Below are 20941 nucleotides of genomic sequence, written 5' to 3'. Positions count from 1 at the left end.
TTTTCACATAGGACCCCTTGTTCGAAAGGAGCTTCTGAACTCTCTCGTCCATTGAATTTGTCAGGTTTTGGATGGTTTCTGCTTCAATTGTTTTGCATGAGGACAGAATACCCTCCCAGAGGTGTTGCTTAGATGTGAACTGCCTCCCGCCATCATAGACACTCCTTTTGATGATGCTCCAGAGGTTCTGAATGGGGTAGAGGTCAGGGGAGCATGGGGGTCACACCATAAGTTTGTCCCCTTTTATGCCCATATCAGCCAGAGATGCAGATGTTTTATGTGCAGCATGAGATGGTGCATTATCATGCAAAAAAATGATCTTGCTGTGAAATACACGGTTCTTCTTCTTGAACCATGGCAGGAAGTGCTGTTTGAGAAAATCCACATACATTATGGAGTTCATCTTTAGCGCCTTCAGGGATCCTAAAGGGGCCGACAATCTCTCTCCCCATGATTCCAGCCCAAAACATTACTCCACCTCCTCCTTGTTGGCGCTGTAGCCGTGTTTGCGTGGGGTGTCCATCAACCAGCCATCCTCCACTCCATCCATCTGGACCATCGAGCGCTGCACGGCACTCATCCGTGAACAAAACAGTTTTGAAATCAGTCTTCATGTAATGTTTAGCCCACTGGAGCCGTTTCTGCTTGTGTGAAGTGGATAGAGGAGGTCGACAGGATGGCGTATGCACAGCTGCAAACCTCTGAAGGACCCTGCATCTTGTTGTTCGGGGGACGTTGGAGGCACCAGCAGCTTCAAAAACTTGTCTGCTGCTATGACAAGGCTTTTTTGCCGCTGCTCTTTCAACCTGACGTAATTGCCTGTAGGAAAGAGTCCTCAATTTGCCCTTATCAGCACGCACACGTGTGTACTGTGAATCAGCTACATACTTCTTGATTGCCAAGACACTTCATCCTGATCATCGCACAATGTTGATTGTAGTCATGCCTTGACCTAAACACTCCACAATTTGTTGCTTCTCAGCAGCCGACACATCCTTTTTCTTTCCCATTTTGGCAGAAAATGTAGGCTGCTTAATAATGTGAGACAGCCTTCTTAAGTAGTCTTGCCTTTCATTGGACACACCTGCCAAACTAATTAGCACAGGTGTCTGCCATTGCTTACAGTGATATAAAGAGCCCTGACACACATCACCATCAATGAGTTTAACTGACAAACAAACAAATTCTTCCCTTATCACTCCTAAACACTTTTTGCATAATAATTTGGAACACAGTGTACATGTGCTTTTCCACAAAACACCAGTGGTTCACGTAGTGAATCTTACAGTTCTAACTTGCCAACCGTGGTCTGTATGGAGTTGTTCAATAAAGGGCCCAAAATTAAGATAACATAGATGGGAGAGGTCTCTATGAATAGGAATTCCTAAGTATTTGATACCCTGTGAGGGCCATGCAAAGGGAAAGTTGGACTGGATGGAATCCTATATGGATTTGGGGAGGGAGACATCGAGGGCCTCAGACTTCGCTGCATTGATTTTAAAATTTGACCATGTAACAAAGTGATCTATTTCAGCCATAACAGCATGGATGGATATATGTGATTGAGTGATATATACTAGGACATCATCAGCAAATAGAGAGCACTTGTACTTGGTGCCTCCCACCTCAATCCACCTAATATTGGGGTTATGGCGAATTGATGAGAGCAGGTGCTCCGTCACTAGGATGTATAAGAGAGGGGACAGAGGACATCCCTGCCTTGTCCCATTGGTGATTGTGAAAGGTGATGAAAATGTTCTGATGCACCCCCTGGGCCTTGGGACACCCGGAGCCGGACCCTTTTTGGTGGATGCTGGTGGTTGTAGTCTTCGTGGCGGCGACCCTGTTCCGTGGCTCAGGGTGGTCAAACCAGTGGCGGAACTATTTATGTGGTTTTGATGTTTAAATGTCCGACTACGCCACCCGTGGATTGCGGTCAGAGTGAACCGCCGCTGCAGGGCAGACCGCTGAGGCTGGTGTTGTGGGTGCAGCAGAGCGTAGCATAACTTCCCACGGGAGGAGTATAGCCTCAGGGCAGTGTATGCGGAGGATGGGGGTGATGGTGCAGGGCAGCAGCAGTAACGACACGGAGTCAGTGATGCAGTCCAGGGCCTTTACTCACAGTTCTTATTATCCAGACCACGTCTGCAGGTAACAGCTGCCCACGTCGTACTGTGCTCACCAGGTGAGGGGCTCAGACAACTCCCAGATAACTTTGGAGCGCTTCACAGGACCCCCTTTGTGTGTCCTTTGTCTGGCCTTTCTTACCAACCCTTCTGTCCGGCTGCCTCGGGCCTCCTCTTGGTAAACTTGGCGCCAGTTTCCCTGACCCTATGTGGTGCCTTCCTAGCGGGTGTAGCGAGGGGCTGCGCCACATAAAATGTCAGAGCCTCCGGTTTCTAGCTGAGGGTCGTTTCCTGCCTCCACTAGTTTCGGGGACCGGTCTCCCCCTTTGGCCTGACCCCTCCACGCAGGTGGATTCGGGCGTGCGGTGGCGACTCGCCCGTCCGCACCCCTGGGATCCCTTCATTCCTCGTTCCTGGAGCCTTCTCCGCTCCTCTTCCTTCCTTCTCCCTCTTCCAGGCCTGGGCCTCTGTTACTAGGCCCGCCTCCGGAGCAGAGCTCTTGCAGAGCCCCTGCTCCCTGCCACTTCTGCTCAGACTTCTCTGCACTGAACTAAGATGGTGCCCACCTTTTATACTCCCTTCTCAATGCACCCAGGAACTGCTTCCTCCCTGCTCCTGCACTACAGGGTTCCCCTTCCTCAGTGTTCCCTCCCCCCACTCCAGCCAGGGACAGGGACTGTCGTGCCCATCTCAGAGGCATATTGGTCGCCCTGCCCCACGGCAATGTGCTGTAATGCATGCAGGTGTCGGGTCCTGATCCACACTCCATCCTTACCTGAGAGTGAGATATCACACCTCTGGGTGAGGTGCAATACCTCTGTAGCAACCGAGCCCTCAGGGTGCTACAGTTCCATTTATCTTCAGCCTAGGTGACGTATTGTGATACAGGGCCGTGATTTTGGCTATAAAAGGGTCCCCTAGACCCCTACCCCAAGCTTTTTAAGAGAATCATATATGGCGTGCCAGGAGACTCTATGGAATGCTTTCTCAGCATCCAACGAGAGTATCTAATTACAAATTTTTAACTGCATCTAGCCCAGGAAATACTTTGTGCCTAGTAGCAGTGTCTGCTAGTCAGCGGATTTTCCCGGCTGTTAAGCAAGCTACACCACCTGTAGTTTGGACACTTCATTTTTTCAAAGGAAATGCTTCGGGACCACGGGATACTCAGTGAAGAGCATCAGGAGGCACCCCAAGGCATAGGGGCTGGGACTGGCAGTAGGATGCCTTGCGGTGGACAGCCGAGCTCGATCCTTATAAAAGCTTTTTAACTGCAGCAGCTTTAGTGGACGCTACTGGAGCTGGAATTACGCGGCTGCTGGCATGAGACTTGCCCTCCAATAGATCCTTGTAAATGGATTTAAAGTGTATTCATTCAAATTAGAGAGACAATTTAAATTAAAAAGCTTAGAGCTGCCTCCACCACAGGGGGGCTCGCTCGACCCACCAGCGGACAGGCACCAGTATTGGGAGAGGGGGGCTGGCCGTCAGGGTTCACCGCGGCTCTGGCACAAACCCGGCGACACGGAGGTGGCACGGGCAGGAGCGGACTGAACGTGTCGGCTTCTCACTTTTTGGATTTTAGAAGGGCATGACATGCCTATATCTGTGTCTCCCCCTCCTTTTACTCCTCCACCTCTTTTCTTTTCGCATGACTATATGTACTTGTCACTTTTCCATGTGTTAGTTGTGTCTTCTGAGCAGTTTGTCAGCTTTTGGACACCTTTGAAGGTGTTTTCTATGTGTTTCTATGTGTTTTTGTTTGCCTGCCATTGGTTTTAACGGTGTTCGAAGGTGTTCGACGAACAGTTTGGCGAACACACGGGTGTTCGACGAACCGAACCGAACTCGAACACTACGGGGGTGGCTCAACACTAGTGTTTGTCTGATGTTTATATCACATACAGAAATATAATTGCAATCGTATTATGAGTACCAATAGGTTATGTGGACAGTTAGAATGAGTTAATGCAGCAAGTCAATATTTGCAGTGTTGCCCCTTCTTCTTCAAGACCTCTGTAATTCTCCCTGGCATGCTCTCAATCAACTTTTGGACCAAAACCTGACTGATAGCAGTCCATTCTTGCATAATCAATGCTTGCATTTTGCCAGAATTTGTTGGTTTTTGTTTGTCCACCCGTCTCTTGATGATTGACCACAAGTTCTCAATGGGATTAAGATCTGGGGAGTTTCCAGGCCATGGACCCAAAATCTCTGTTTTGTTCCATGAGCCATTTAGTTATCACCTTTGCTTTATGGCAAGGTGCTCCATCATGCTGGAAAAGGCATTGTTGGGCGCCAAACTGCTCTTGGACGGTTGGGGGAAGTTGCTCTTGGAGGACATTCTGGTACCATTCTTTATTCATGGCTGTGTTTTTAGGCAAGACTGTGAGTGAGCCGATTCTCTTGGCTGAGAAGCAACCCCACACATGAATGGTTTCAGGATGCTTTACAGTTGGCATGAGACAAGACTGGTGGTAGCGCTCACCTCTTCTTCTCCGAATAAGCTGTTTTCCAGATGTCCCAAACAATCGAAAAGGGGATTCATCAGAGAAAATGACTTTGCCCCAGTCCTCAGCAGTCCACTCCCTGTACCTTTTGCAGAATATCAGTCGGTCCCTGATGTTTTTTCTGGAGAAGTGGCTTCTTTGCTTCCTTCCTTGAAACCAGCCCTTGCTCAAAGAGTCTCCGCCTCACAGTGCGTGCAGAAGCACTCACACCAGCCTGCTGCCATTCCTGAGCAAGTTCGGCACTGCTGGTAGTCCGATCCCGCAGCTGAAACAGTTTTAAGATACGGTCCTGGCGCTTGCTGGTCTTTCTTTGGCGCCCTGGAGCCTTTTTGACAACAATGGAAGCTCTCTCCTTGACGTTCTTGATGATGCAATAGATTGTTGACTGAGGTGCAATCTTTGTAGCTGCGATACTCTTCCCTGTTAGGCCATTTTTGTGCAGTGCAATGATGGCTGCACATGTTTCTTTAGAGATAACCATGGTTAACTGAAGAGAAACAATGATACCAAGAACCAGCCTCCTTTTAAAGTGTCCAGTGATGTCATTCTTACTTAATCATGACTGATTGATCGCCAGCCCTGTCCTCATCAACACCCACACCTGTGTTAATGGATCAATCACTAAAACGATGTTAGCTGCTCCTTTTAAGGCAGGACTGCAATGATGTTGAAATGTGTTTTGGGGGTTAAAGTTCATTTTCTGGGCAAATATTGACTTTGCAAGTACAGTAATTGCTGTTAAGCTGATCACTCTTTGACATTCAGAAGTATATGCAAATTGCCATTACAAAAAATGAAGCAGTAAACTTTGGAAAAATTACTATTTGTCTCATTCTCAATACTTTTGGCCATGACTCTACATGCTCACCATCCAAGGCTCAAGTTCGATGCTTGCAAACCTTCTATTCAGGAGACATAAATACAAAACAAAAATCTAGGGTGGAAAGACATCAGCCCACCCCCAGGATATAGGAGTGCTACCGGACTAAGGCACCCTGAAGGAAAAGCCCCTCCAGAGACGGGCCGCCCTCTGGGCACCCAGTCTTTCATTTTCCAGAGAACATACCTTCACCAGTGGCAAAAAGGCTATGTGGCACTCCTTTCTTGTTTTGGGTGCCCAGATAGGATTCCACTCCGTACGTAAGAAAAAAAAATGAGCCTGGCACTCCAAGATATGGTAAAAAGATTTTTTTAGGAATTTATTTACATGATTCTTCAAAATTAATTTGACGTTTTGGTCTCATACAGCCTTCCTCAGAACTGTAAATTAATCAGCAATGTGAATATAAAACACATTCTCAAAATATACAACATAACAATCAATTTGTATCCAGTTTCTATAGTAAGTGCATATTACCTATACAAAAAGAAATATATAATAGATGAGAGCAATTCATGATATGGAGGACAATGGGTAAATACATTTAGAGTGATTTACAGACATATAACTATACATTGGAGGTATCAACAAGAAATTGGAATACATGTCATCGTTATAAGGATGCTGCCCAGTGGATGTATAGAGGATCAATCAACTTCTGTAAGAGAGAGGGGAATAGCGCAAATCCCTATAACTATGCACACTACCACACTAGAACGTATGTGCAGGACCTCAACAGCTGAATATTACTCACCAAAGTCACTGAAGAAAAGGGCATAAATGTAGTGGCGCTAAATGGAGAGGAGCACGATAGTGCTGTGAGAGATGCGCTGTGGGACTAGGACCCTGAGCGAGGTATGTCGCCACTAGGCGCCATGTTGGTGGGCTAACGGTAGGGTCAATTGGTGTATAATGTGACATGTCACCGGAAATGACGCACCAGATAAGAATTATCACTATAAGGCGCCTTATTGGTGGATGGGAAGTTCAGAGTGATGTGCTTGACAGCATGATAAGGGGTATCTTTCATACGCTAATCAGGAACTGGAATATAATTAAACTACCAAAACAAACACTGCTTGAATAAAGAAATAATAGAATAAGGGAAGGAATTCAGATATAAACAGAATTTAGCAAAAAGGAAGTTTGTAGGAAAAAATAAGAAAAAATAAAAGATAAAACAAAAGGAAAGTAAAAAAGATGAAATAAGAAAAATAATAATGAGAAAAATGAGAAAAAAAATAGTAAAAATGAAAAAATAAATTATAATAGAAAAAATATAACAAAATAAATAAAAATGAAAATAAAAATAAAATATAAAAAAATAAGACTAAAAATAACAAAAAAGAAAAATGGAAACATTTTTATTGTTACCAGAATATTATCATACCAGTCAATTTGACGTGGAGGATGGAACTCAGTTTAAGCGGCTCTGTTAGAAAAATTAAAGAAAAAAAAAGGTCATTAGATAAAACGCTGAATTTAATAATCCCTATTCAATCCCCTAGGTTCCAGAGTATCTAATTTGTGTATCCAGAAGGATTTTAATTCTGTTTCCGCCTCCCTTGGAGCTGGTATATGCTCAAGGACCTGAAATTTTAATTGAGCTATATTGTGTTTCTTCTGCTCAAAGTGACGTGGAATAAGCAAATAAGTTTTAACGCATTGAATACTCGATTTGTGCTCTGATATGGGGTCTCGTAAATGCTGGGTGGTTTCTCCAACATAGATTAGACCGCACGGACACTTTATAGCATAGACAACAAAGGATGAGTCGCACGTGAAGAAGCCTTTCAAGTTGATAGCTTCCCCCGTATGGGGGTGAAAGAATTTGTCACCCTTCTGAACATTGCTACACTTCGGACAATGCAAGCAAGGGAACCTTCCCTTATTGAGGGTATTCAGAAATGTTTGTCTAGAGAGTATCTTTCTAGTGCCAATGTCTGCCTGTACCAGTCTATCTCGAAGGTTATTAGGTCGCCGAAAACATGGTAGAAAGGGTGATTTAAATTCTTCAATTGTAGGGTAACTATCCTGTAGTATGTGCCAGAACTTACATATGCTCTTGTGTATCTTGTACCTAAATCTGTGAAATGTATGTATAAAAGGTATTCTTTTCCCCGTTCGTCCCCTATTGATTATGTTGTATATTTTGAGAATGCATTATATATTCACATTATATTTTGCTGATTAATTTACAGTTCTGATGAAGGCCGTATGAGGCTGAAACGTTATATTAATTTTGAAGAATCATGTAAATAAATTCCTAAAAAATCTTTTCACCATATCTTGGAGTGCCAGGTACCTTCACCAGGTCACCTAGGATGTTCCTACAAGCTTCATCTACAGGGAGGATTTTACACTGCGTCGAAATTAAAACTCGTGCATTCCACGTGAAATACCTGACCACTACATTTACTATGAATAAAGTGGTTCGGTCCCTTCTCCCAAGTTCTCCGAACGCTCCATAGGCCCACCCGGCATAAGACAGAGTAGCCAACCAATGGAAGCTCTGACCCTGTTATACACCTCTGTATTAAAGGGACAATGAAGCAGGAAGTGCTCCATGCTTTCCAGCATGTTAGCTCAAGCCTCACGGGGGCAATTCCTGTCCTCGGAGCTCCTGTACTTCAAATTTTCCCTTACACACAGCTTACCTTGGAAGCAGCTCCAAGTCAAGTCCCAGTACTTCCTTGGGATCCTGCTAGAATTTAACAAACTCAACCCATCCTCCCGACTTGGGCAGTCCTTGAGGACCAATGGACTCTGAAAATGAGAAAGCAAGACCCTCCTATCAAAGAGTTTCCTCGGGAGGGACCTCACCTCCCACATTCCCAGACCCCGGGGTAACACAAGCCGGGAGATGCCCATGCGGTGTGCAAAGATCCTTCCTGTCTCCCATTCCTGGAAGAAAGGCTGAAACCATCCCTTGTAAGATAATACCCACAGGGGAGCCCTCTACTTCCAGAGGTTTGCCATGTTAACTTTCAAGAAGGTGTTCACTAGGAACACCACGAGGTTCACCATATACAACTACCTTAGTCTCCTCCCGTTTGACTAGGCTCTGGCAAGAAACAAATGCTGCCCAGGTAGATTAGCAAGGGGAGTAGGAAAGCTTTGCACAGGCCAACCCTCTTCCTCAGAGTCAAAGACCAACCCTTCCATTGGTCCACTCTTTGGGCGACATCTTTGATTCTGCCTTCCCAGTTTTTCATGGGGTAAGCACCCTGGCCGAAAACAGTGCCCAGGACTTTGGAGTGTTCTTGGGGTTCGGGGAGGGTGTCCGGAAGATCAAACCCGGGATCTCCGCCTCCCAGCAAGAGACTTTCACACTTATCCTGGTTGACCTTGGACTCGGATGCCTCCGAGTAGTGCTCCACTTCTGACATCACCACCATTGCCTCCTCTTGCGAATAAATAAAGACGGTGACATCATCCACGTAGGCAGGCCACTACCCTCAGGATAGCCTCCGGCACCACCCTGCCCATCCGCACCCCTGCCAACAATCCACAATTGATCCTTCTGAGGAAGGGATCAATTGCAAAAGCATAAAGGAAAGGGCTAAGAGGACAGCCCTGATGGACACCAGATTCTACCCTGAGAGGTTGTCCAATCCACCCATTTACCAGAGGGAAAGTCTCAACCCCTGCATACAAGGTCTTAAGCCAGTCCATAAACCCTCCAGGCAGACCATACCTCAAAAGAGTGGACCAGAGCTACTCATGGTTAACCCAATCAAAGGCTTTTGCCTGATCCAGGGTCAGCAAGAACTCCTTCTAAAGGCCTGCCCTGCCTTGCTCCACGGCCTCTCGGACAACAGGAACAGCACTAAAAGAGCCACGGCCAGGAACGCAACAGTGCTGAGCCTCTGAAAGGAGCCGAGGTGCAAACTTCACCAGCCTGTTGAAAAGTATCTTAGCCAAAATCTTCATGTCCACATTGAGAAGTGCTATAAGATGCCAATTCTCAATGCGTGACGGATCCTTAGCCTTCGACAAAATGATCAAAGCTGACCTCCTTAATGATCTCGGCAGAGTGCCCAAGGACAGACTCATTAAACACCTGAGTCAAGAGAGGGACTAAATAGTCCCTAAAGGTCCTACAGAACTCGGATGTTAAGCCATCCGGACCTGGCGACTTTTTGGGTCTAAGCCCATCGATCAACAGTCTCACTTCCTCTTCAGCTTTGAGTACTGCACCAACCTCGTGAGTGGTGATCAGGCTGTTATCAGCATAGCCATCCCACTACTGTGTCTCTTGGAACAATCACTGCATAATCTCAAAGAGGAAGCTTTGAGTGCCCAGCATGTTGGTATGGAGCCAGATTTCCCAATGGGTGTTACTACCCTGCCCAGCCAATATTCTGAGGCAAGAATGGGTGATGAAGAGGAAGATGAGGAGGGAGAGGACTTGTTTTTCTGTGCTACCGAGGGGACTCGTAATGCTACAGAGGGGACACCCAACCCAAGCTTCATGTCTGTCCAGGCTGGATCTGCTGGAGGAGGAGTTGAGTCAGCGTGAGGAGAGGATGGGTACTTTTTCTACTGTTGAGGACACAGAACATTTGCCTTTTTGCAGCTTGGCCCAGATGGCACAGTTCATGTGTAAGTGTCTGTGGCAAGACCCTCGCGTGATACACTTTTTATCCAACAACCTATACTGCTTGGCCACCTTTCTCGATACACGGTACAAGGAGAAATTTCCTTCTCTCCTTTTGGAGTCACCAAAGAGTTTTACAATGGAATTGTTTAAGAGGGCCATTGTAGATCAGTTGCTGAAAACATCACCCTCAGACAATGCTGGTGGCAGAGGTACCAGCTCATTTCAACACCAAGGGATAATGGGGAGATACACGAACACCAGCTCAAACGGAGGTGGGGGGAAAATGTGCACAAATTTGGCAATTTTCAATAAACCAACACAACAGCAAGGGTATATGTGCCTGTAACAATGCCAAGGAGGGATAAGTTGCAGAACATGGTCAAGGGTTACTTAAGTGACCTAACGTGTGTCCTTTCTGACTCTTCAGTTCCCTTTAATAATTGGGTGTCTAAACTGAACACTTGGCCCGAACACTCCTTATTTGCTTTTGAGGTGCTGGCCTGCCCAGCTGCTAGTGTGGTGTCTGAGCGTGTTTTCAGTTCCGCTGGGGAAATCATCACTGACAGGCGCACACGCCTCTTCACGGAAAATGCAGACAGACTTACTCTGATTAAATTCAACAAGGACTGGATATCTCCACAGTTTGTAATCCCTACAGATGACAGCAAGACAACCTAAATTCACCAAAAATGCAGATTAATGCAACTGCTGTTAACGTCACCCCCTTCCCATAAAAACCAGATTCCTTCCTCCGTCAACCATGACTCAGCCCATAGGGCTAATTTTTACAAACCCTATGCAGATTGTGCAGTGGACAAACCAGGACAGTATTCCTACTCCAGCCTAATTACTATTTGTGATTGGAGGCCCTTGTGATGATGGCTTCCTGCATCAACCATGACTCAGCCCATAGGGCTAATTTTTACAAACCCTATGCACATTGTGCAATGGACAAATCTGAAATGTACAGTGGTCCTACCAAACTAATATTTGTCATTGAAGGCCCTTGTCACAGGTTGTGCCACATTGTGACAGAGAGAGTGGATACATATTCAATAGAAATTTACACTGACTGTTGATGACTGACTGATGGCCCTCAGAAAACTTGAATTGAGAGCCACAACTACTACAGTACTCCATCGTAGATAATGTTTGACAAGGTAGGCCCTTGTCAAGGAATCTCCCTGCTCCTATGACACAGCCCCCAGGAGTAATTTTTGGAAATACGATGCATATACTGCACTGGACCAAGTAGTACAGTATCAAGAAGTCTTCTCTTCCTATATAATCTGGGGAATATTGATAATCAAAATCTCTGAGCCATTTGGAGAAGCTTCTCCAACCCATCCTGGAGGGATATATCCTTTGTCCATTGACTTGCACAAGTGTTATATTTGAGCTCGTCATCCAGTTGACTAGTGCAGCTTTATTTTTCCGGTTCACTGAGTTCAGCCATACCTGAGGATCGCAGGCCGCACTCACTGATACCTTCTAGTTCTCCATGTCTCTAGGCCTTTTTCTTTGTAGTCTCTGCCCTTAAATGAGTTAAATAATAGAGTGCGGGCCCTACAATATGAATAAGTGAGGACACTCTCAAATGTACACAAGAGGGACCTCCAAAATCTCTAGAGGAGTGCACTTCAAATGTATGTTACATGGCCACACGACGGCTCTCACAAAACTCAGCTTTCCTGCCTACTGCAATGCCTCTGAACATTTGAATTTAGGGCCGCAGTATCACATGGTGGAGGAGGAGGAGGGTCAAACCCAACGCTACAATGGGCACATTGTAAACTACTATGGAATATGTATTCCACTATCTGAGTGTCAATGATGGAGGGACCGCCCAAATGTCTAAGTAACAGCTGTCCCTCCAAATCGCATGTTACAGAGCCACCTGAGGCCCCTCAGATCAAAGATCTACATACTTAGGCTGAGTTCACACGATGCGTTTTTCATGCGTTTCCGCGGCGTTTTTGCAGTTGCGTAAACGCCGCGGAAACGCATGAAAAACGCATGGTAGAAGGGCAGCAATGTTCCCCAATGGAAATCCGCATGTGCTGTGCCCATGATGCGGATTTTTCCGCAGCGTAAACGCTGCGGTCAAAAATCCGCAGCATATCAATTAATTTTGCGGAAACGCTGCTCTTTTGCCGCCATTGACTTGCATTAGACCGCATGGAATCCGCATCACTGTATATGTTGATGCGCTTTTCATGCGGTCTAATGTGCGGATGGTACCCGGGTGTGGATGAGAGGACTCTCATCCAGACCCAGGTACCATTAAAAAAAAAAGAATAAAATAAAAAATATATACTCACCTTCTGACGGCCCGCGCTGCGTCCTGCCGGCTTCCCGCGCACTTCGCGGTTGAATGAAGGACCTTCGCTGACGTCAGAGTCATGTGACGGGTCACGTGACGCTGACGTCGGAAGGTCCTAAAGTCTTCACTGCCGGCAGCCGGGACCGATGAAGCCGGACACCGGGGGCCATCAGAGGGTAAAGTATATATTTATTTTTTATTTTTTGACATTCACACACTATATAAATCCATGCTGTTTGCATGGATTTATATAGTGTAAAGTTGACAAGCACTTTCCAAGTGATGCTAAAATCGCTTGGGAAGCGCTTGTCAACCCGCATGCGGAAATGAAAGTGAAGACCGCTTCATTTCCGCATGTCCCTGGCAGGAAACCGCATGTACAATCCGCATGCGTTTTTTCCTGCCAGAGAGATGCAGAAACGCTCAGGAAAAAATCCTGAGCATTTCTGCATCGTGTGTACATACCCTTACTGATGCGTTCTAGCTGTGCTTGTGAAATGCTGGGGAATAGCGAACTGAAAAATGATGTATGACAGAGGGACCTACAAAATGTATAAGTCAGGGCCCTCCCAATTTTAAAAAGCGAAAAAAAGCGACAGCAGTATGTGTGAACAAAGGCTAAAAGGAATATTTTTTTTGGCTTCTCTAGTTTATTTAGCCTTATATACAAGTGATTGTGCAGGAAAAACTGTTTCTTAACCTTTTTGGCCTGTTAAATGCAATTTAGGTTAGGTTTGGTAGTTGTTCTTGTGTGTCTGTAAAAGTGGGTTAAAACTGCGACAAACTTATTCCCAGAAACCATATGTGAGTCAGAAATGCATGCAGGCACATTCTCCAGGCTCTTCTAATTCTGTTTCTTCACTTTCCCATCCATTTCAGCCTTTTCCTCAGGCCCCCAGTCCCCTTTGTGTAGGGTCTAGCAGAAAATTACTCGCATTTCCCATTGACTTACATTGTACTCGCTCTTCGGAACGAATACGCGATTATCACAAAGTACTCGTTACGAGTATAGCGATTACGAAAATTCCGGTGCTCGCTCATCACTACTGATCATAGATGTGACTTCTCCATCTGTCTGGGATTTATACAATATTTCTTTCAGGGTGAAGATCTGACCCATATTAATACTACAGAGACATATGTGAGGGGTGATGAGCGGTGTAAAGAGGAGATTCCTACATATGACTACCCAGGTGAGTACTGACCACTAAATGCAGAGAAGTCACTGATTCTTCTCACTCACAGGCTGTGGCTGGTTTACCGGTCATGTAGTCCAGCTGTATCACAATAGTGTGATCACTATTTTGCATCTATACTAAACAATCTCCTCCACCAAAAACTGTTCAAATGACTTTGGACATTGAAACTCCTTTTCTATCGAACTTACAACCTGGAAGATCCAACTACCAACTGAAATTAGAAGATCCTGACTCTTACCTGCCCAGATCTGTAAACTACCAATCCAAAGGACAGCATATGTAGAAAGTGCTGACAAGTTAGAAAATCACTTGAAGAAAAATATTATGATGTGCCTGTGAGAGAAAGTGGAGGGTAATGATGCTGTTGGCTTCCTAGAACCCTGATATTTTATTAGATGAATCTACCTTCTCTCCCTTCTGTGTCGCTGAATGTGCTGATATGGTCCCTACAAGACCAGGTCCAGTCTTTATGACCAAACCTCACTTTTATGATCGGCAACATTAAACGTGCAGTGAGGGCCAAGTATAGATTGCTGTATAATAACAGAGTTTCCCTTTACCCTTACTTTCCAATTTCTTTTTAAACCAAATTTCTTAAAATAGATAAAGTATACAAAAAACATTACACCTGTGCCATGATATATCTCTGATCTGTGAGTGGCTAATGGCTGTAAAAATTTTTATTCATGCCTGCAGGAGATATGTTGGCATGACTCGAGCCCTGGTTTCATGAATTCACTCCACGTCATAAATTATATCATCGATCCTAAAGAATTTAGATGCAATTTATCCTGAAATGGGGGGCACTAATACTTTCTCTACTCTTCTGGTCAGGACTTATAGTAGCTCCAACAGTCTACCATAAATAAGTGCAACTCTGGTTTAGTGTTGGCTTTCCCCCCCCAAACATACATTCTTGTTGGGGATGTAACGTGTTTTTTTATTGTCTTTTTTTTTTTACAGGTTCATTCTGAATGATAGTTTGATTGTGGTGGGATTGTGGGATCGGCCTGCCTCACTTATGTGAGTCTGTAACTCCCTGGTAGTCTTTCAAAAAAGGTCTCCATTGTCTCTTCCAAATGCCCGAGTTCTAAATTTAAGACACCTCAGCTCTGCACTATTATAAAAAGTTCTCATTAAATGTATATTTCTTCTTGATACTCATCTGACAGAAAATATTGGCCCTTACTATAGTTTAAATTGCCAGGAGCTACCAAGAAGCATACTCTAATTATCCCAGAGAGGTTTCACCATTAGTTATTCTTTTTTTTTCAATCTTTTCATTAGATGTGTTATTGTTTATAGTCAAAGTTTTGCCCATCATCCTTTAACCCCTGTACATGGATCTGTACTTACACAAAGACCCCTAGGCTTGCACTTGGTGTTGCCTGCTGTTCTGTGGTGTGAGATGACAAGAAGAATAGTCAGGTAGCCTGATCAGAACCAGGAGGGCAGAGAAAATACAAAATCAGAAGACAGTAGTCAGTAAACGGGCTGGGATCACAAGAAGAAACTAAAAAAAAAATGCACAACACGGGAGCTGAACACAGTGGACTGAACCAGCAGAGAACAAGGCTGTATCAGGCAGCTTCCGGCAATATGCTTCCAGCTTTAGTAAGGTGTAGTGTTTTCCATTTGAGTTAAGTAGGGAGCAGATTTGACTTTGGAAGAGCGGATTTTGCTGGATTGGTTTATGGAAGCCATGTTGCTTTTCAAGAGTTTTTGAGCCACTAATGATGTGAAAATCTCTGTTTTTCCATTGATAGATGATGGACCTGAGTGGGGGCTTGTTTTTTGTGAGATAAGTAGAAATTTTTATTGGTATTATTTTCGCATATTTCATATTTGGGAAGCAGAATGAACAAACAGTTGAACACCTCGCTCTACTGGTTCATGTTATGAGGTTTTCTATTAGACTGTCATTGTCTTGGTGAATGATTCAATATTTTTACATAACTTGCCATTTGTACCAACAGTTTAAGTAGAAATGTTCAAAAATATAAATTTCAAGAATATTTTATTCAAAGGTAATATCTTTTTTTACTTAGATGACTGTACTAGGAGATCAGAGGGACAGCTTACATCTTCAATTTTCAAATCAGATGATCTTGAGATCTCACAGGATACAATTGAAGATAATGCCATTACTCCAGATATACCATCATCCCTTCACAGCAAAGATGGGTCATCTGATCCTTTGAAACAGGTCCTATCTTCTGATTCATTACCGGCTACTAAGGAAAATCAAAGTCACAAAATAAGCATTAGAAAACGAACTGCTCCTAGAGCTAAGAAGCCAATTGCACAGTCAGAATATGGAAATAGTTTTCCCCTCAAAAAGTTTTTTCTTAAACATCAAAAAATTCACACAGCAAAGAATAGATTTTCTTGTTTCAAGTGTATGAAATGTTTTAGCGAGAAAGCAAATCTTCTTAGACACCAAAGAACTCACACAGGGGAGAAGCCTTTTTCCTGTTCAGAATGTGGGAAGTGCTTTAACCAGAAATCCGATCTTGTTACACATCAGAGAACTCACACTGGGGAGAAGCCTTTTTCATGTTCAGAATGTGGGAAATGTTTTTTCCGGAAAGCTCATCTTGTTACACATCAGAGAATTCACACAGGGGAGAAGCCTTTTTTCTGTTCAGAATGTGGGAAATGTTTTAACCGGAAATCAGATCTTGTTACACATCACAGAACTCACACAGGGGAGAAGCCTTTTTCATGTTCAGAATGTGGGAAATGTTTTTTCCGGAAATCGCATCTTGCTACACATCAGAGAACTCACACAGGGGAGAAGCCTTTTTCATGTTCAGAATGTGGGAAATGTTTTATCCAGAAATCAGATCTTGTCGCACATCAGAGAACTCATACAGGGGAGAAGCGTTTTTCATGTTCTGAATGTGGGAAATGTTTTAACCAGAAATCAGATCTTGTTAGACACAAGAGAACTCACACAGGGGAGAAGCCTTTTTCATGTTCTGAATGTGGGAAATATTTTTCCGATAAATCAAGTCTTATCAAACATCAGAGAACTCACACAGGGAAGATGCCTTTTTCATGTTCAGAATGTTGGAAATGTTTTAACCAGAAATCAGATCTTGTTAGACACACGAGAACTCACACAGGGGAGAAGCCTTTTTCATGTTCTGAATGTGGGAAATATTTTTCCGATAAATCAAGTCTTATCAAACATCAGAGAACTCACACAGGGGAGAAGCCTTTTTCATGTTCAGAATGTGGGAAATATTTTAACAACAAATCAGCTCTTGCTAGACATCAGATAACTCACACAGGGGAAAAGCCTTCTTCATGTACAGAATGTTGGAAATGTTTTAACCAGAAATCAAATCTTCGTAGTCACCAGCGAACTCACACAGGGGAGAAGCCTTAATCATGTTCAGAATGTGGAAATTTTTTAACTGGAAAGCGCATCTTGATAGACATCAGAGAAGTCACAGAGGGGAGACGCCTTTTTTATATCATCAATGTGGAAAATGTTTTATTTGAAAAGACACACTTTTAGCAAGAAAAAATCTTGCTAAAAAATGAGTGCGTCCCATAGACTGGAGGTAACTTCCTATGACCGAGAACAATGACACAGTGTCCTTTCTGATCAGTGAAAGAACTGCTATCTCCTCAAGCCCCACACTTATCTAACTGGTGCAGGGGAGGAGAGGAATGTACCGGGACCTGTACAGAGGCTGCACATACTGACTGAGTAGCTGAAGAACCTAGCTCATGGACCTTTCAGATCATATAACACTGTTTTACATATTTTTAAAAGTCAGGTTCCGTTATGAACTGAGTAATTTCTTAATGAGTTTGACCTCCTGAATTCAAATTGGACAATGAGTTTTCCTTTTACTGCTACATATAGTTATATGAAAAAGTTTGGGCACCCCTATTAATCTTAAGCTTAATGTTTTATAAAAATTGGTGTTTTTGCAACAGCTATTTCAGTTTGATATATGTAATAACTGTTGGACAGAGTAATGTTTCTGCCTTGAAATGAGGTTTATTGTACTAACAGAAAATGTGCAATCTGCATTCAAACAAAATTTGACAGGTGCATAAGTATGGGCACCCTTATCATTTTCTTGTTTTAAATACTCCTACCTACTTTTTACTGACGTACTAAAGCACTTTGTTTGGTTTTGTAACCTCATTGAGCTTTGAACTTCATAGCCAGGTATATGCAATCATGAGAAAAGCTACTTAAAGTGGCCACTTGCAAGTTGTTCTCCTGTTTGAATCTCCTCTGAAGAGTGGCATCATAGGCTCCTCAAAACAACTGTCAAATGATCTGAAAACAAAGATTATTCAACATAGTTGTTCAGGGGAAGGATACAAAAAGCTGTCTCAGAGATTTAACCTGTCAGTTTCCACTGTGAGGAACATAGTAAGGAAATGGAAGAACACAGGGACAGTTCTTGTTAAGGCCAGAAGTGGCAGGCCAAGAAAAATATCAGAAAGGCAGAGAAGAATGGTGAGATCAGTCAAGGACAATCCTCAGACCACCTCCAGAGAGCTGCAGCATCAACTTGCTGCAGATGGTGTCACTGTGCATCGGTCAACTATACAACGCACTTTGCACAAGGAGAAGCCGTATGGGAGAGTGATGCGAAAGAAGACGTTTCTGCAAGCACGCCACAAACAGAGTCTGCTGAGGTATGCAAAAGCACATTTGGAGAGGCCAATTTCTTTTTGGAAGAAGGTCCTGTGGACTGATGAAACCAAGATTGAGTTGTTTGGTCATACAAAAAGGCGTTATGCATGGCGGCAAAAAAAACACAGCAGTCCAAGAAAAAACACTTGCTACCCACAGTAAAATTTGGTGGAGGTTTCGTCATGCTTTGGGGCTGTGTGACCAATGCCGGCACTGGGAATCTTGTTGAAGTTGAGGGACGCATGGATTCCACTCAGTATCAGCAGATTCTTGACAATAATGTTCAAGAATCAGTGATAAAGTTGAAGTTACGCAGGGGATGGATCTTTCAGCAAGCCAATGATCCAAAACACCGTTCCAAATCTACTCAGGCATTCATGCAGAGGAACAATTACTATGTTCTGGAATGGCCATCCCAGTCCCCAGACCTGAATATCATTGAATATCTGTGGGATCATTTGAAGAGGGCTGTCCATGCTCGGCGACCATCAAACTTTACTGAACTGGAATTGTTTTGTAAAGAGGAATGGTCAAAAATACCTTCATCCAGGATCTCCTTAAAAGCTACAGGAAGCAACTAGAGGCTGTTATTTTTGCAAAATGAGTATCTACTAAATATTAATGTCACTTTTCTGGTGAGGTGCCCATACTTATGCACCTGTCAAATTTTGTTTGAATGCAGATTGCACATTTTCTGTTAGTATAATAAACCTCATTTCAAGGCAGAAACATTACTGTGTCCAACAGTTATTACATATATCAAACTGAAATAGCTGTTGCTAAAACACCAATTTTTATAAAACATTCAGCTTAAGATTAATAGGGGTGCCCAAACTTTTTCATATAATTGTATAATTAATAATAAAAGTTTCAGTACTTTGAAACATTATTATTTTTGTAAATATACAGATGCAGAATATTGTTATGCCAATTTTCTGATATTTATTTAGAGAAAACTTAGCAACAATTCGAATAACTAAAACCTGTCTAAACCCTATTGCGAATTTTAAACAGCTACAGAAATTGCATTACGAAGTTAGTCCTCATTCAGTGACGACTGTTTTTTGCTTGTTTCTTGTACTCCTGTATCGGATCATCTCTTAAAATTATACAACAGTAATCTGCAAGCATTGATGGATTTCATTTTCCTTGATATCTTTTCTCCATAGCTGCAATATCTTGGTTACATCTGTCACCATCCTCATCTCTCACAATGCCACAGTTTGGTGTAAGAAAAGTCTAGAATGTAAGAAATTAATCATTAAGGACATGTTACAGCCAAGATCCTTATATGTTTTGAGGAGAAATAACACCAACTCTTCATAGTTACTGTATCTGCTCAAGTTTCCCAAAAAGTTAGTTACCACAAATGCAAATATAAATCATACAGCCTTTTCCTTGCCCTGCAACAAATGAAGAAACTCCTCATCTTGAAGAAGCTTACGAATCTGTATTCCAATAAAGACTCCCTCTATTATATTTTTTTCACTTAACCTTGGAAAGTTATCAATCAGATGCATGAATGCTTTTACATTTTTATCCATAGCATTTACAAAGTTCTTCATGAGGCCCAACTTGATAAGATTTTGTTACCACCATTGCCTAGGTGGGTCCTCAACTTCTGGATGCAGGACAGTTTACTCCCTTGCTGAAGTGAATGTTGGAGAGGCCAGTCCCTTTTTTTTGTAGCAATATTCTCTTGCACGACTATCCCACTCACACAGACAACAGCAGTACTTTTGTGCAACAACCCTGACAACATATGTGAACAAGCAGATGTAGGAGCTCCTGCCGAGCATCTAGCTATTTATCCAATATAGGACCTGACGACCATCCTGAAAATCGTCATACATCTACCAGTTAACCTTCTGAGTGTGTAGGTACTTTGCTCCAGGGGGAAAAAATGACTAGGAAAAGCCACATGAAGACTGCGGGAGAAGCAAGCTGTCAGCTCCAGGATGACACCACGGTCGTCATGCTGGAGACAGATTGAGCAGGGGAGACGAGGAGGAGGGAAGTGGTGGCCAGGCTGTAGCAATTTGCCTGCACAGAAACACAGGTCTCAGCAGGTGCCAGTGGCCTTCTTATAGCAGCTACTCCACACCTGTGCACGGGCTCCAAGTGGAGGAGTTGGGTGTGCAGGAGATGGGAGAGGCAGCCGCGTTGAAGGGGATGAAAAGACCACAAAATGGCATGTGGCACAATACTCACTGCCCCACAGCCTAATCTGTACCAATGGGACATACAAGTACCTGGGGAACCTACTTTAAAAGATGTTTTCATTGCAGTGGTACATTGTAAATTCTCTCCATCTGCTTTCAATGTACATTTTTGTGGTCTTAAAGATGAGATAGCAGGTATACGACACAAACTGCAGAAAATAGAGCAGTGGAAGGCAGAGTCAGCGCCGTTGAGGACCAGATAGCCGATACAAGCAATGAGAACTGGCTTGCAGAACAGCAAATATCAGCACTGCTGGCAGAAACAGATGATCTTGAAAATAGGTCAACGCTCAATGATATACCACTTATTGGTGTGCCTGAAATAATAGAAGGCTCCTTTCCTACTGAATTCTTTGAAAACTGGCTTGAAATTAATTATCAGGCTTAAAACCTTAACCTTCCTATAAGC

The 20941-nt window shown here is 43.5% G+C and overlaps 1 protein-coding gene across 1 annotated transcript in view; it reads left to right on the top strand.

Moving 5' to 3' along the window:
• The window catches only part of LOC141230051 (uncharacterized), a 53354-nt gene extending 35763 nt beyond the window's left edge, over positions 1-17591 (top strand). Inside the window, exons 6-7 of the mRNA XM_073667544.1 lie at positions 13545-13635; positions 15690-17591. Of these exons, the coding sequence (XP_073523645.1) occupies positions 13545-13635; positions 15690-17035 (1437 nt within the window). The 3' untranslated portion in view covers positions 17036-17591. The remainder of the gene's footprint in view (positions 1-13544; positions 13636-15689) is intronic.
• The last annotated feature ends 3350 nt before the right edge of the window (positions 17592-20941 follow it).

This window comes from Phyllobates terribilis, unplaced genomic scaffold, assembly GCF_046119375.1.
Source record: "Phyllobates terribilis strain yellow unplaced genomic scaffold, ASM4611937v1 Scaffold_489__1_contigs__length_1346288, whole genome shotgun sequence".
Taxonomy (NCBI): domain Eukaryota; kingdom Metazoa; phylum Chordata; class Amphibia; order Anura; family Dendrobatidae; genus Phyllobates; species Phyllobates terribilis.
The sequence above is the reverse complement of the archived record's forward strand: the minus strand, read 5'-3'. Positions and strand labels throughout refer to the sequence as shown.